Below are 16386 nucleotides of genomic sequence, written 5' to 3'. Positions count from 1 at the left end.
TATGTGATCTACTTTTCGATTACAGTAGAGTCAATAGTTTAAAATAAACAAATAATAAATTATTATTTTACAAAAATACTCCATCGAGCGTATATTTTTTAAATATAACATTTTACACATATATAATCTACTTATAAATCTTATTTGTATTGATTTACATACTCGTAGTTGTAAGAATACTAAAGCCGTGTCATGGTTTAACCGTGAACTGTGAACCTCTTGTTGTACAAGATTATCACGAAAAAGAAACTTGTTGACTAATATCATCAGAAGAAAGCTGTTTTGGCGTTGTATCGATTGAGTGAGGCTTAATTATTATTATATACCTAATATTTCTCCAGAATACCATTATGTGAAAAATTATCACTGCATTACATAACTTAATTATTTAAAACCCAAACTAGTAGGTAGTATGCTAGGGTTTTATACTCGTAAATAAAAATTGTTATTTTGTAATACATACTTCAATATCTTGAGCAATGTTCTAAAATTATAGTCGATTTCCAGCACAGTTGGAGCCTAAATACTCGTTATTTGTATATCGAAAACGTCCGACTTAGTCGGTGGTCAAAGGTCTACTGAACACACCAAACTTAGACGACGGTAGACATACATGAATATACCTCAGGGTGGTTAGTAGAACGTCAGTTAGCAAAATTGAGCCACATGGAAAGTCGGGGAAAAATTGCGATTTGAATGCTGATGCTACTAGAATTAATGATATCGTTTTTGGTATTACATATATTTAGTTTTTGGCACTTCTATTGATAAACTGCATCAAGTTGGTTGTACTTAGAGTAATTAGGTATCTTTTAGGATTGGTAGTTAGTACCCTTTTTGGTGTTGGTAATGGGTGTTCTCCTTTGCTTAATTTGTATATGGCCACCCTAATTATGCAGCCCATACACTACTTGCAAATATTTTTTTTTATATATTTATACGATCATAATATATTATTTGATATAAAAGTTTAGCTAGGCGGTTTCGGCCCACAGTTGTGTGTGCTCTGTATGTATACTATCCTGCCTCTGTAAGTATGGAGGGCGGCTTTACACCACGGACCACGTGAACATCGCCATCGTATCTTGCCGTTCCTCGCGCAGCCGTTGAATCTGAACCTGTAGCCTCCCACGTTGATTCCCATCTTGCCTTGTTTACTGAGGCAGTACGACGCAAAACAGTCGATGCCCGTTCCAATCAAGCCAACTGCAATGTATAACTGTATAAATATTTTGTCATTGGTTAAACAAAAGTATATTATTACATAACCAATAGATATGAGCAGTATATATAGATTTAATTGTGATCAAAAAATTGTTAATAAGCAAAAAGTTTTATAAATACCTAATATATCTACGTGTTGTGTTGATAAAAAATAAAATAGCATTTGATATTTGGATTGTTTTTAATTTACTTTGTATTCATACGTTTTATAATTTAACTGAGAATACACAATAAATAAACGTAGATCATTATAAACGTAATAAAATAATCATCATTATTTTATTAAATAACCATGGTTATTTTATTACATCATAGGTTGTTATTAAACTTATATGATATTTGTGAATAAAATGACTATCACAAAATATACGTTCATAATTATTTATGACTGAAATTAACCTATGGTATAAATAATTCTGAACATGGCACTTACATATATAAATTTAAATTATAGTCTACGATTGTACAATACAGTTAAGGTATTTATATTAAATATATACATTATATTCGCAGTTCGTTTCGGTCTGTCCAAGCGTGGACATATGGTGGTGCACATTGGCGAGTACAAATTCATAAAACACGAGTGCTACAAAAAGAAGATTCGGTGGACTTGCAACAAGAGGATTCAACTGGGCTGCCGAGCGAGTCTCACTACGCAGAACAGTGTCATTGTACGGAGCTTTTTAGAGCACAACCATTCCTCATAACATTTGTTTTTTTTTTTATTTTTTCTTATATACATAGTACATATGTCGAGCTTCTAGTCCGCTCTGACGTTGAAACACGCCAAATATCACAGATATTATAATATTAGGTATGTTTTCTACACTGCACCTATACGTAGAGATGGGCTTGGAGTTTGGCGCACACAATTATTTTGATGATTTATTAGAATTTTTTGAAAACAAATGATTTAAAACATCACAACTTTATAATGTAAAAAAATACATAACTTTGAAGAATTTATACATTCATATGAGTTGTAATAAAGCTTATACCATCTATTTGGATAATGATGGATAATATAGTTTTGATAAAATTATGATGTAACTATATATAATTGCACATTGTCTGTAGTTTTTAATAATGTTTACCAATAAATAAAATAAGTAAAGAAAAAAAATATACAAATAGGTGCCTAAAACGAGAATCTCTTTCAATATGTATGTAATATGTATATGATATTTTGTACTTTCATATTATATTTAACTTTAAATAAATTTATTATAATGATAGAATGTGATCAAAATTGAAAATAATAAAAGAAAATTATAAGATTTCTATCATATTGAACTTTTATAATAAGTCAATTATCGGATCTGTCAATGATATTGTTAATATTCGGCACATATTTTAACTTTCATTTTAGAGTAAGTATTTATAAGAACTATGGCTGATATTATTTCTCACAAAGCGATTCGTATATATTTCCGATTGCGTGTACGGCCAACATTAGACATTGATAAATAATAATAATAAATAATACACTATTACACTAATATTGTAAAGGCGAAAGTATGTGTGTAAGTGTGTATGTTTGTTCCTCCATTACGCTACGGTTACTCGAGCGATTTGGCTGAAATTTGGAATGGAAATAAATCTTACTCTGGATTAACACATATGCTATTTTTCATCCCGGAAAAGGCCATGCTTCCCGCGGGATTTGTGAAAAACTGAATTCCACGCGGACGAAGTCGCAGACGTTCGCTAGTATATCATAAAAAGATCATGATGAGACGATAAAACAAATATGTATGAGGCGTGATTGTGTGGTCAGCTGAGCAATAATAGTGGTAATCAGCCTTAACGAGCTTTATATCTCTTTTTGTTTCTTATAATGTGCCTTACGATAAACCACAACCTTGGGTCTTGTGCTTGAGATGTACTTATAAAACATTTTTTTGACGCTAACACATTCACATACTGTTCTTATGTCTTTATGAACGAACGAAAGATTGCATTTTCAGTCACTTTTTAGTGTGACGTCACGTCTTTCGCTTCATAGGCACTGCACAAGCAAACAGAGTGAATGTTTTGAGCTGCCAGTTGAAAATAATTGACATAAAAACATGTCAATACTCAGACCAAATACATATGGACTTGTATCGCACCCAAATTCACTAACAAAATTGTCTGTATTTTTGAGGGGGTAGGTAAACTCACACATAGAAAATATTTAACACCAATAAATATATTTTGTGTCCATAGACATTACTATAAATTCGCAATGAACACACGTGTAACTTTACACAGATTAAAAAAATCATCGCTTCCACTCGTCACACGGAATATTCGATTACTTGATGATGATTTGGTAATCCGTCTAAAGAATCGATTCTATTTAGATATTGTTTTCATTACAAATTTGATATAACTAACTTAGAAATAGGTGTTGTACCCTCGTGAATGACGGAATTGAACAACCGCTGAAGGACCTTAAGTATCGGTTTTCCACCCGCTTTCAGGAGTTCTGCTGTGATTCCGTCATCACCTGGTGCTTTGTTGTTCTTAAGTTGTCTGAGAGCCATACTAATCTCGTATAGGCTGACGTCCGGGATATCTTCGGTATAGTGTCGGGTCAATTTGGCTCTAGGATCTTTGGCCAAATTGTCAACAGGCTTTTGGGTAGAGGTGTATAACTGTCCGTAGAACTTCTCGACCTCACTAAGGCGACGACCTAAGGCGTGGCACAGGAGCGTGGTGGTTCTGTTCTTCAAAAAAGGTGACAATACCTTACTGAAGAATTACAGACCCATCTCGTTGTTGAGTCATGTCTACAAGTTGTTCTCGAGAGTCATCACGAATCGTCTCGCCCGTAGGTTTGACGACTTCCAGCCTCCCGAACAAGCCGGTTTCCGAGCAGGCTTTAGTACCATAGACCACATTCATACGCTGCGGCAGGTTATACAGAATACCGAAGAGTATAACCAGCCACTTTGCTTAGCGTTTGTGGACTATGAGAAAGCCTTCGATTCGGTGGAAACTTGGGCTGTGCTGAGGTCTTTGCAGAGATGCCGGATCGACTACAGGTACATTCAAGCGTTGAAGTGTTTGTATGAAAGCGCCACCATGTCAGTCCGTATACAGGATCAGACTACGAGGCCAATCCAACTGCAGCGAGGAGTGCGGCAGGGAGATGTGATCTCCCCAAAGCTATTTACCGCTGCATTGGAAGATGTCTTTAAGCTTCTGGACTGGAACGGATTTGGCATCAACATCAATGGTGAGTACATCACTCAACTACGTTTTGCCGATGATGTAGTCATTATGGCAGACACTCTGGAGGACCTTAGTACCATGCTCAACGACCTCAGCAGGGTTTCTCAACGTGTGGGCCTAAAAATGAACATGAGCAAGACAAAGATCATGACTAATACTCATGTACCGCTCCACCCAGTTATTGTTGAGGACTCTGCGCTCGAAATTGTAGACGAATATATATACCTAGGACACACAGTCCAGTTAGGTAGGTCCAATTTTGAGAAAGAGGTGAATCGCCGAATCCAGCTCGGCTGGGCAGCGTTCGGGAAACTCCGCGACATCTTTTCGTCCGAAATTCCTCAGTGCTTGAAGACGAAAGTCTTCGATCAATGCGTGTTGCCAGTGATGACTTACGGATCCGAGACTTTTTCTCTGACTATGGGCCTTATTAGAAGGCTCAAAGTCACTCAGCGGGCGATGGAGCGAGCTATGCTTGGAGTTTCTCTGCGTGATCGAATCAGGAATGAGGAGATCCGCAGACGAACCAAAGTCACTGACATAGCTCAGCGAGTCGCGAAGCTGAAGTGGCAATGGGCGGGCCACATAGTTCGAAGAGCCGATGGACGTTGGGGCCCCAAGGTGCTGGAATGGCGACCCCGCACCGGAAAGCGCAGTGTTGGGCGACCCCCCACTAGGTGGACCGAGGATATTAAGCGGGTTGCAGGGAGCCGTTGGATGCTGGCGGCTCGAGATCGTTGTGCTTGGAGGTCCATGCAAGAGGCCTATGTCCAGCAGTGGACGTCTATCGGCTGATAAGGAAGGAACTTAGAAATGAAACGTAGCTTCATCTTTTAGTAAACTAAAAGTTGTAACACTTTTTATAGACGTGTAAGATCGTTGATTCTTGATCATTAACAGAGGGGAACGCGAGGCAGGTCCGTGTATAATTTGTCTGAGTGTCCATATAACAAATAAGTAGGTAATACTGTTAGTACATTTGAATGTGCCTTCGAACTGTTCCAAGTCCAATAAGCTTTAAGATTTACAAAGTAAGTATTTTTTGTGTAATTAAAACTTGTATATCATTATTATAGTGTTAACTTTATAATCGTGTGTTAAATGTGATTACAATAAATGTAATTAAATTCCATACTTAATATGTGTTTTATTACTACTCTGGAATCATAATTATTAATGCCAATATTTTTTTTTTTATATTCTTTACAAGTTAGCCCTTGACTACTATCTCACCTGATGGTAAGTGATGATGCAGTCTAAGATGGAAGCGGGCTAACTTGTTAGGAGGAGGATGAAAATCCACACCCCTTTCGGTTTCTACACGGCATCGTACCGGAACGCTAAATCGCTTGGCGGTACGTCTTTGCCGGTAGGGTGGTAACTAGCCACGGCCGAAGCCTCCCACCAGCCAATATTGATTGTTCCGACCTTAATCGCTGAACTGACTTTGACGAAAGGAGATCGACCATTTTTTATACATTAATGGGCTCAAATTTAATGAATGAACCGTTACAATGTCCAAATTAGTATCATTTAATAAATATTGATATCAGTTTTAGACTGGTTTAATTTCAGTTTTATTAAAAGTTGTCTTCAAATCAAGATATGGGCAATTACAATTGAGTATCTACATAATAAAATGCACGATTTCAAAAACACACACATTTCCAAATAATATTAGCAACTATCAATTCTAATTATCTTTGATTGTTGTGGTGATTTTGATTTATTATTAAATGAAGAATTTTCCGTCATTTTTTTTTTTTTTCTGTAACGTGCTGTGCCCAAAATGGTCAGTCTCCTTTTCACATAGATCCTGGAGGATCAAGTCAGGTATTTTTTTATCATAGAAATCAAAGACTTCACACAAAAAGTAATGAGAAGCCTAAACCCACGGACTAGCACACAATCGTTTACTATTATATAAAATATAACCTAGATTTAAAAATAAAGAGTAAAGTTCAGTTATACTGTCGTCTTATCATAATTTTGGACTAGAATTTACGAACTAGTGACATTTCTTTTAACGTAATAGGTAGTATTAACAATTTACATTATTTGATGAGCTCTCTGATGTTGTGACCTCAAATGGTGGGTAATCCGGTATTATTTGAGGGGAAGGGAGGAGAAAGGGATAATTAATTTTGGGAATATGCAGCAAGGTTTTTTGAGCCGCAGCCAGGTGCACTTTTACAAAAGACAAAACATTTTGAACTTAAATACTGTCCTTCCAAACAAACAAACATCGATAATAATTAATAAATAACATTATGTACAGCTATTCAAATATTTTTTGTAATAATTATTATGCTTCTAGAAACTAATTAAAATGAATGTAAATATTTTTTTGGTAATAAAACAAATAAATATGGCAAGATTAATTTCGCAGATGAATTACTTTTTTTTAATTCTAGGAGCATAGCTTTTTTTATTTCTATTGAACTATGCTTTGAGACCTGGACTTAGGGACTTACGTATTCGTGTATATACCATATTTTTTTAGAATACAGCGATGAAGATTAGATATCAACGCTAGTGTGCTCTTAGGTCTAGTTCGGACTACTTTAGTATTTTAGTCGAGTACGAACGATTTTTGGGCGTAAATCCAAAAGTCGTTCGTACTCGACCAAAATACTAGAGTAGTCTGAACTAGACCTAAGAGCCCACTAGCGTTGGTACCTAATCTTCTTAACGCAGAGTAACAAGTAGGTACATACTCGTACATTTCTAGAAACATTTCGTCACATCAAGATTTGCCCGAGGGTAATGAACATAGACCAAGCTCTTCTACGGCCTTATTTACAAACATGGATTTGGATGTAAATCTCAAATTTCTTCAAAGTAAAGTGAACTTTAAGCAATAGTGAGTAGGTCCAGTTTACTTTGAAGAACATTCAGGTTTTACTGTTAATCCACGATTATGAATATTGGAACTAAGGCTTAGTGGGTAGGTAGGGTAGGTAGTATCGTGTGTGACCGTCATTGGAGTTCATCCTTGGCCTGAAGCCAAGTTACACATCAATTCTCTTCCTATAAATGCTAATGCTTCAAAAACTAAAACATGTATGGAAATAACTTATACGATTTCTCATCATCATCATTAAAAAACCCATATTCGGCTCACTGTTAAGCACGAGTATCCTCTCAGGACGGGAAGGGTTAGGCTAATAGTCAATCACGCTGGCCCAATGCGAATTGGCAGACTTCACACATGTAAAGAATTAAGAACATCTTAGGTAGGCAGGTTTGTTTCTAACGATGTTTTTCCATTACCATTTGAAATACGTGATATTTAATTTCTGAAAATGCACATAATGAAGACTTGGAGTTGCATGCTCCTCGGATTCGAACCTAAGCCCCCCAAATCAAAGGCAGAGGTCATACCCACTGGGCTCACATTTCCTATTATCCGATTGATATGAGTAGGACAATCATGTCATCCCCATATATTTTGTAGATTTTGAATCTTTAGCGTTTGTAGAAAGAAAATTTGGTAATTTGTGAATATCCTAGGAAAGCTTTGATCTGTGATCATCTCACATCTTGTATTATTTATAAAAATTCACCTCCGTGGTATGCGCCGGGGTCTGGGCAGTATACATGAGTGGAACAGATTCTCCTCGGTCTTGATGATGTGTCCGTCCATGGTCCTCACGATGGCGCGGCACTGCCTCGTGTTCCGATACCTACAGTACCACAGTTGCAGTCTCCTGTGCCTGTACGCGTTGTGCGGCCTGTACAAAAAACCGCAGTACATAAGCTTCGGGTAGCCACTGGACGTCTGTATCACTTCCATGGCTGGAAGGGAAATACTCATTTAGACAAGAGATTACCAATTTATAATAATACTATTTCATCATCATCTTCATAATATCAGTCCACTGCAGGACATACTCGTAGGCCTTTTGTAGGGACTTCCAAACATCACGATCCTGCGACTCGCTTGATGTCGAGATAGCCCAGTGGATATGACCTCAGATTCCGGGAGGTGTGTGTTCGAATCCGGTCTAGGGCATGCTCCTCCAACTTTTCAGTTGCGTGCATTTTAAGAAATTAAATATCACGTGTCTCAAACGGTATAAAAAAACATCGTGAGGAAACCTGCATACCAGAGATTTTTTTCAATTCTCTGCGTGTGTAAAGTCTGCCAATTCGCATTGGGCCAGCGTCGTGGACTATTGGCCTAACCCCTCTCATTCTGAGAGGAGACTCGAGCTCAGCAGTGAGCCGAATATGGGTTGATAATGATACCACAGGATTAATTTGAATTTGGGTACTTCTTTATTGTCTAAAGGGATTCTGTCCCGCGTAGCTATTCGAAGGGACCTTAGGTAACTTTATTAAATGAAATACGTAGGCATTTACTACGTATATAATACGCTTCGTATATTCAATTATAGTATTAGTTAGTATTATGAGTGGCATTTATAATTATGAGATAAAATTAGGCTTCACTCTCGCGTTATTTTCAAAAGTATACTTGTATTCATAGTATTTTGAAATGAAAAAAAAATTGACCAGAGGGAAGCGCGCAACGAGGACGAAGTTACACGGTTTGCCTATAGTCGGGCTTACACCGACCAAATTACGTGTGAATAAAGCCAATTAATTTCTCAATTATAGTATTTAGATAATAGTGTAGTATATAGTAGAATCAAGTTCAACTTAAAGTTTAAAAACTATTTTATTAGTTGTATATAATCTACTAAATTATATAACGCATTGTTAGTATTTGTTAAAAATTATAAATTCATAGTAATTTAACATTTTACAATTATAACTTAAACAGAAGATGCAGAAAAACAATATAATTTAACGATGATTTACTAACATGGAAGTACATTAACTGGGGACTTTGAATAAACCACAGTTTGGAGTCACCAGATATTCATTACAACTTATTATTACGGTTAACAATATCAAATTATTTATTATTAATATCTATCTAACGTAAATGAAGTGTGTCTATGTACATGTGATGTGATCAATAATATTAAATAATATAATAAAACATTAAAAATAAGTAGCTAATAACAACAAAAGACGTTTGAGCCGTCATTCGCACAAGAGCTTTTTTAACGGACGATAAAAAAGCGTTCAAATACAACAAATGCATTCCCAAGTATAAGTTCACACGACAGCGTTTTTAAAACACGACGGCTTTTTTGGAGCAGTTGCGTTAAATTTTGAGCGTTAGAAATAGACCTTCATATAACTTCATTCTATATTTGAACGCGTTTTAGCGTCCGTTTTTTTAACTCTCCTGCGAATGAGGGTTAAGTGCTTAGCGATTTGTACGCATTTATCACGTTTTTTAACTGTTTGTTTAAAGATATGTGGCGAGTATGCAAGTTACAATAAATATTTAATGATGATCCTAAACATAGTATTTATGTATAATATAACAATAAATTTATTTACATGATATAAAATATTAACAAAACTGCAACCCGACTATGATTTATACTATAGTTGTAAAAGGTTACCCTATCAACAGTTGCAGATTAATAACGTAAACCTAAGTGCCGTGCGTATTTTTTCCTTCATTGACGAAATTTATATCAATTTAAAAGAGCTGCGCACGGGGCAGAGGGAAGGACTGCGCGGGTATGAAGTCCCCTCCCGGCCCGCGTGGACCATCGGGAGAGTTACGAACGAATTTGCCCAGCTATACTAAAAGTTACCTACCATGGTTCATACTATATTTACTACATATTATATTCATTATTTACATTATTACATATATGTATATTTCATTTATTTTTAACCCTGACGAAAAAAGAGGTGGTATTAGTTTGACGTGTCTGTCTATCTATCTGCGGCGCCATAGCTCCCGAACGGATAAAGCTATTTTAATTAAGTATTTTTTTGTATTAAAGGTGACTTATGTGCGAGTTCATAAACATGTTTGATGAAAATCGATTGAGCCGTTTAAAAGTTGTGGGGGGTGAAAGTGGGGAAGAATAACCAAATGTCTGCAAATATAATTGAGTGGGGTCTAAAATGAAAGCACACTGAAGGAGAATTTTTGACGGCCTCCGTGGCGCAGTGGTGGTGGCGCGGTGGATTTACAAAACGGAGGTCCTGGGTTCGATCCCCGGGTGGGCATATTGAGATTTTCTTAATTTGTTCAGGTCTGGCTGGTGGGAGGCTTCGGCCGTGGTTAGTTACCACCCTACCGGCAAAGACGTACCGCCATGCGATTTAGCGTTCCGGTACGATGCCGTGTAGAAACCGAAAGGGGTGTGGATTTTAATCCTCCTCTTAACAAGTTAGCCCGTTTCCATCTTAGACTGCATCATCACTTACCATCAGGTGAGATTGCAGTCAAGGGCTAACTTGTAAAGAATTAAAAAAAATAAAAAAGAATATTGGTGATTTGATCCAGAGTGTAATAACTTTATGACCTCGGGGGTTTTTCAAAATTTTCAGTTTATTTATTACTTAACAACATCCTTGTATGATAAAAATGTTTTTAGCAAAAATGGTTCTGATTATAACTTTTATCGCCGTAGTCGGGTTAAATAGGATAGTTTTTTTTATTGAATGACAAGTTAGCCCTTGACTGCGATCTCACCTGATGTGAAGTAACTTACTTGGAAGATATACAACTTTACCTCTGACTTTATATGCGGCATCGTACTGGAACGCTTAATCGCTTGATAATATGGTGGCTTTGTGGATTTTCATCCTCCCCCTAACAAGTTAGCCCGCTTCCATCTTAGATTGCATCATCACTTACCATCAGGTGAGATTGTAGCCAAGGGCTAACTTGTAAAGAATTAAAAAAAGAAACTAGCCACGGCCAAAGCCACCAGACCAGAATTGAGCAAATTTAGATAATATACTAAACTAGATAGCCCAGTGGATATGAACCCCTGCCTCCGATTCCCGAGGGTGGTGGGTTCGAATCCGGTCCGGGGCATGCACCTCCAACTTTTCAGTTTTGTGCATTTTAAGAAATTAAATATCACGTATCTCAAACGGTGAAGAAAAACATCGTGAGGAAACCTGCATACCAGAGAATTTTCTTAGTTTTCTGCGTGTGTAAAGACTGAAGAAGAAAGAAAGCCAATCCGCATTGGGCCGGCGTGGTGGACTATTGGCCTAACCCCTCTCATTCTGAGAGGAGACTCGAGCTCAGCAGTGAGCCGATAACGACGATCTGTGCTGGGACTCTAACCCAGGACCTCTGTGTTGACCACAGCACTACGAACCTCGCTAGAAAGGTCAATAGCGATTTATCAAGTTATTTTAATGATTGTGTAAGTTTTTAAGTTTTCTAATGACGTCGCCGTAAGTGATAACTATCGCTTTGCACTTGTTGAAAGACTTGCAGCACCGCCATCTTGTTCTGCCGTTCCTGCCGTCGTAGTGCTTCATGAAGCGATAGTTGCCGATCAGCAGCACTCGGCGGCCGTTCATGGTGGCGTAGCGGGCGCCGATGTCGGCTGAAACGTGCACAAATGTTAATTGTAAAAAAAAAAATCTAACTACGGCCCTGTGGCGCAGAGTAATTAACAATGGAGTTGTATCGAACCCAAATTGACTAAAAAAATGTCTGTCGTTTTTCGAGAGGAACGAAGTATTCAATAGTCGATTAAAGATTTATCTGCAAGAAATCGTTAGAATGGTAGGAAAAATACAATAGATATCTGATTCGACGCGGAATAAAATTCTGAGAAAGGCGTTTTTTTTATTTTCTGCAATTCCAAAATTGCAGTTTTTATAACCTCAAAACGAAACCCTTTTTGATTTCCGTGTCAAATGAGCTATCGCTTGTATTTTTCCACCAATTTTAACGCATATTCGCAGGTTTTACACTACCTAACCAGACTATATAGTTACATCAATAAATATACATACTGTGTGTCCTTACACTACACACAACTAAAAATTTTAATCGCATTAGATATATATTGTGTAATTTTAACACACACTAATAAAACTTTGACAAACCCATCGTTTAGTGTCGTTACACAAAATATTCGATTACTGAATATCGGAACAGCATAACTGTCCTAACTGCAGAATCAGATTCTAGATATTGTTTTAATTAAAAAATTGCTATAAATAAGTTAGAAATACTTAAACTTTTACTTAATGAAAAGCAAATAGAAGTTGTAGAAGGGGTAAAGTCTAGCGAGTCAGGTCCCGATTTTATTCGTCTGAAGGCGACGACTAGTGCTTTAACACAAGCAGCTTTCTGCACTGCCTAGACTGTGACTGAGAAAAATTAAAATGCGCACTAATATTATTATTTTTGTAAGATATTACCTCGATGGTCGTTGGTTAGCTTCTACGAGGTCCTGGGTAGAGCTGAGAAATACTAAGCTTTTCTTTCTTCTAAAAATAGTTCATTAAAATTAAATTCTAAAAGTGGGGAAAATTATTGTGTTACATGGTCGCTCCTTGTGCTAGCCACTCACCATCCAATAATCCCACGTGCCTGCAGCGCTAACGGCTGGACATCCGATAAAGCTGATCGTGTGTTGGTCGCGACCAATAAATAATCAATTTTATCGAATATCCTGTCGTTAGCGCTGCAGGCATGTGAACTTATTGGATGATGAGTGGCGAGCATTAGAGAGCACGTTAAGTGCTCGTCCCGTCCCTTGTCGTGTAAGTCGTGTCGTTCCCGTTTATTATCATTAGCACCTTTTAGTGTGAAAGAATACGGAAATTAAGCTAACTTATCCTAATAACTATACAAATCATGCCCACGTGGAATGGTGGCAAGAATACTGGCTGCATTTCCGCGCTGGACAGCTAGACTGATCCTTCTGCCCTTCTGTCACTAGCCGCGGTGAAAAAATTCGGTGAAATTTTTTGTCACTGCGACTCCATGGCCCAAGTCTCCACGGCAAAAGGTACAAATATGTAACTCTCAGTCAGAGAGCCACTTTTAGTGTTGATCATAAAATGCATTGGAGCAGCGTGATGGGTCTAAGCTCCATAACTCCTCTACTATAAGAAGGGAGGCCTGATCTGTAGTAGGCCGTTAAAATAGGCTGATAATAATAAATTATCTGACGACGACAACTTTCCCTTGTACATCATACTGTTAGTAACATTCGTCTTTTGAATAAAGGGACAGATTGTAAAAATATTTTATTTTAATAACAAATTATAATAATTTTTTGTAACAATTCATAATTTTTCATTTGACGTGCTTAGTTGGTCTATACAATTTGTGGTGTAACTAACAATTTATATATTTTATTTTCAACTTTACACTTACACTACACACAATTCTCGTATCTTTTATGTTTTTTCTTAAGATCTACGAGTACCTACTTACTTTACTTTACATTACTTTTACAACTCGTGCTAAAATTATGTATAGTTTTTGACATATGCTCTACCTAGACCGAGTACCCTGTACACTACTAGATACCAGTGAAACAAGAATAGTCTGTCGAAATACTAAAGACTTAGCCAGCAGTAGCCAGACGTACCTCATTTTATGAAGTCTGAATGTTTGACGTATAGATATTATCTATGATACCTTACTTCTTGTTCTTAACCGACTTCCAAAGTTCAGCGATATTTCAGTAATTTATAAACCGATTTTGAAAATTCTTTTTTTGTTTGAAGGGGTTTACTTCCAGGGTGGTCCCATTTTTTTCATGTCATGATCTAATGATGGTATCCTGGAGAAATCGAGGGGAACTTTCGAAAATCGCAGAGACGGCTAGTGAGTTTGTTAGTGTTTTCATAAGGTATTATTTATGCAAAAAAAATGCGCTTGACTACAATAATTAAGCGTCATGGAAAGCATTTTAAAAAGTGAATAAGCATCTTCTAGGTAAGACCGTTGTAATGGTCTTACCTAGCAGATGCCTATTTTTATTTTTGAATTTGTATTTGGAATAGCTGCATCACTGCCGTGTTCCGTCCGCTCTATCTGCCTATTATTCCGTAATCTGTGATGTAATGATGATGATTTTAATTTGGACATATCACAGTATCCTCATGGTTATGTTTACCAGAGATCTTTATCAACTTGCTTCCTTTAATGACACAGGTAGCTTTGCAAGCGGTACACCTAGTAGATGCCTATTTTTATTTTTGAATTCGTATTTGGAATGGCTGCATCACTGCCGTGTTCCGTTCGCTCTATCTGCCTATTATTTCATAATCTGTGATTGATGATGATTTTAATTGGGACATATCACAGTATCCTCATGGTTATGTTTACCAGAGATCTTAATCAACTTGCTTCCTTTAATGACACAGGTGGCTTTGCAACCGCTGTGCCGCTTCACACACCTCCAAGTGATCCTGTCATTATGAATGTAGTCTTTGCGGTACATGTACTGCCCTTGCTGGAGTATGACAGCGCCTCGTTTACTCTCAGTCATTTTGTATTCCCAAGTTAGTGGGTCACTGTCTGGAACATTCGTTTTTGTTTATTTCACTAGCTTCTTAGATACACATCACAATATCATTAACTAGCTGACGCCGCGCGGTTTCACCCGCGTGGATCCCGTTGCCGAAGGAATACGGGGATAATATAGCTTATAACCTTCCTCGATAAATGGGCTATCTAACACTAAAAGAATTTTTCAAATCGGACCTATAGTTCCTGAGATTAGCGCGTTTATCAAACAAACAAACTCTGCAGCTTTATAATATTAGTATAGACTAGACGACGCCCGCTCCGTAAAAACTAGACAAAACTAAAAAACAATGTAGGTATAATTTTTTTTTATTCTTTACTAGTTAGCCATTGACTACAATCGCCCCTGATGGTAAGTGATGATGCAATCTAAGATGGAAGCGGGTTAACTTGTTAGGAATAGCGAAATACGAAAATCCACACCCCTTTCGGTTTCTACATCGTTCCGGAATGCTAAATCGCTTGGAGGTACGTCATTGCCTTGGGGGGTAACTAGCCACGGCCGAAGCCTTCCGCCAGCCAGATCTGAACCAATTACGAAAACGTCAAACGACCCAGCCGGGGATCGAACCCAGGACCTCCGTCTTGTAAATCCACTGCGCCACAGAGGCCGTCAAAACAACAAACTTCAATATAATCATAATCAGTGTCTTAGAAAATTAGATTTTGAGCTTGACCCACCTCGCACCTCCCACTATAGGTGGCGTCGCAAGGTGACTGTGATGATTCCGTAACGATCACTGTTATATATTCATTAGGACCAGCGGGCTTATTATGTATCTCGGTGTACCATTGAAATAATGAGTCACTACATGGTTTTTCATCGTATTTTCGTTTTTGTGATGATCTAAAATAGATATTTCAACGAAATAAGCTTCATCATTATCAACCCATATTCGGCTCACTGCTGAGCTCGAGTCTCCTCTCAGAATATTAATAATAGGTTAGGCTAATTGTCCACCACGCTGGTCCAATGCGAATTGGCAGACTTCACACACGCAGGGAATTAAGAAAATTCTCAGGTATGCAGGTTTCCTCACGATGTTTTTCCTTCACCGTTTGAGAAACGTGCTACTAAATATAAAAACATGTATATGTAGTAATTAAACACAATTATTTATGCCAGAATGGTTTAATCTACATTTTTCCCATTTTTAACAAAAGGAGTGGATTTCGCCCCTAAAATGCAAAAAGCGCAAGACGAACATATGTCACTTTTGAAGTAGAAGGTAAAGAATACTTAGTCCCAAATTTTCATCCAAATATACGGAGGTTCAACGAAATCGGAGGTAATAGCTGATTTTGGGCTACAATGACTGTACTAGATAGCAAAATCGTAATAGTAGATATACGCCCGAAATTAATAATGTATCTCCAATCTAAGATTCAAATAAATCTTAGAATGTTGCCAATCGCCCGATTGATCTCTAATCTTCGTGCCAATATTAAAACTCTGCAATCTAAATATGTTTTTCTGACGGATCGCAAGCGATCTTTTCCCTCCTTGTCGTTCCGTTCTTAGCAAAGTGCTTAATTCAATA

General features: G+C 37.4%; 1 protein-coding gene across 1 annotated transcript; it reads right to left on the bottom strand.

Annotated features, from left to right (window-relative positions):
- Window positions 1–970: 970 nt before the first annotated feature.
- Window positions 971–14807, bottom strand: LOC128198451 (uncharacterized). Its single transcript, XM_052884002.1, has 4 exons — window positions 14645–14807; window positions 11781–11894; window positions 8044–8241; window positions 971–1206 (listed from the first exon to the last, which is right to left on the bottom strand). Exons 1-4 carry the CDS (start codon window positions 14805–14807, stop codon window positions 971–973), a joined length of 711 nt encoding a protein of 236 aa, XP_052739962.1.
- Between the last annotated feature and the right edge of the window lie 1579 nt (window positions 14808–16386).

Source organism: Bicyclus anynana, chromosome 10, assembly GCF_947172395.1.
Source record: "Bicyclus anynana chromosome 10, ilBicAnyn1.1, whole genome shotgun sequence".
Taxonomy (NCBI): Eukaryota; Metazoa; Arthropoda; class Insecta; order Lepidoptera; family Nymphalidae; genus Bicyclus; species Bicyclus anynana.
This window is presented reverse-complemented; position numbering and strand designations above follow the sequence as displayed.

Bases quoted from the DNA above. Each gene is read 5' to 3' on its own strand.
- LOC128198451 (XM_052884002.1), bottom strand. From the start codon at position 14,807: ATGACTGAGAGTAAACGAGGCGCTGTCATACTCCAGCAAGGGCAGTAC. The intron at 11,895-14,644 runs GTAAACATAACC...TGCACGTTTCAG, and splicing joins CAAGTTGATTAAGATCTCTG to CCGACATCGGCGCCCGCTAC. The intron at 8,242-11,780 runs GCAAGTCTTTCA...TTTCCCTTCCAG, and splicing joins CAGAACAAGATGGCGGTGCT to CCATGGAAGTGATACAGACG.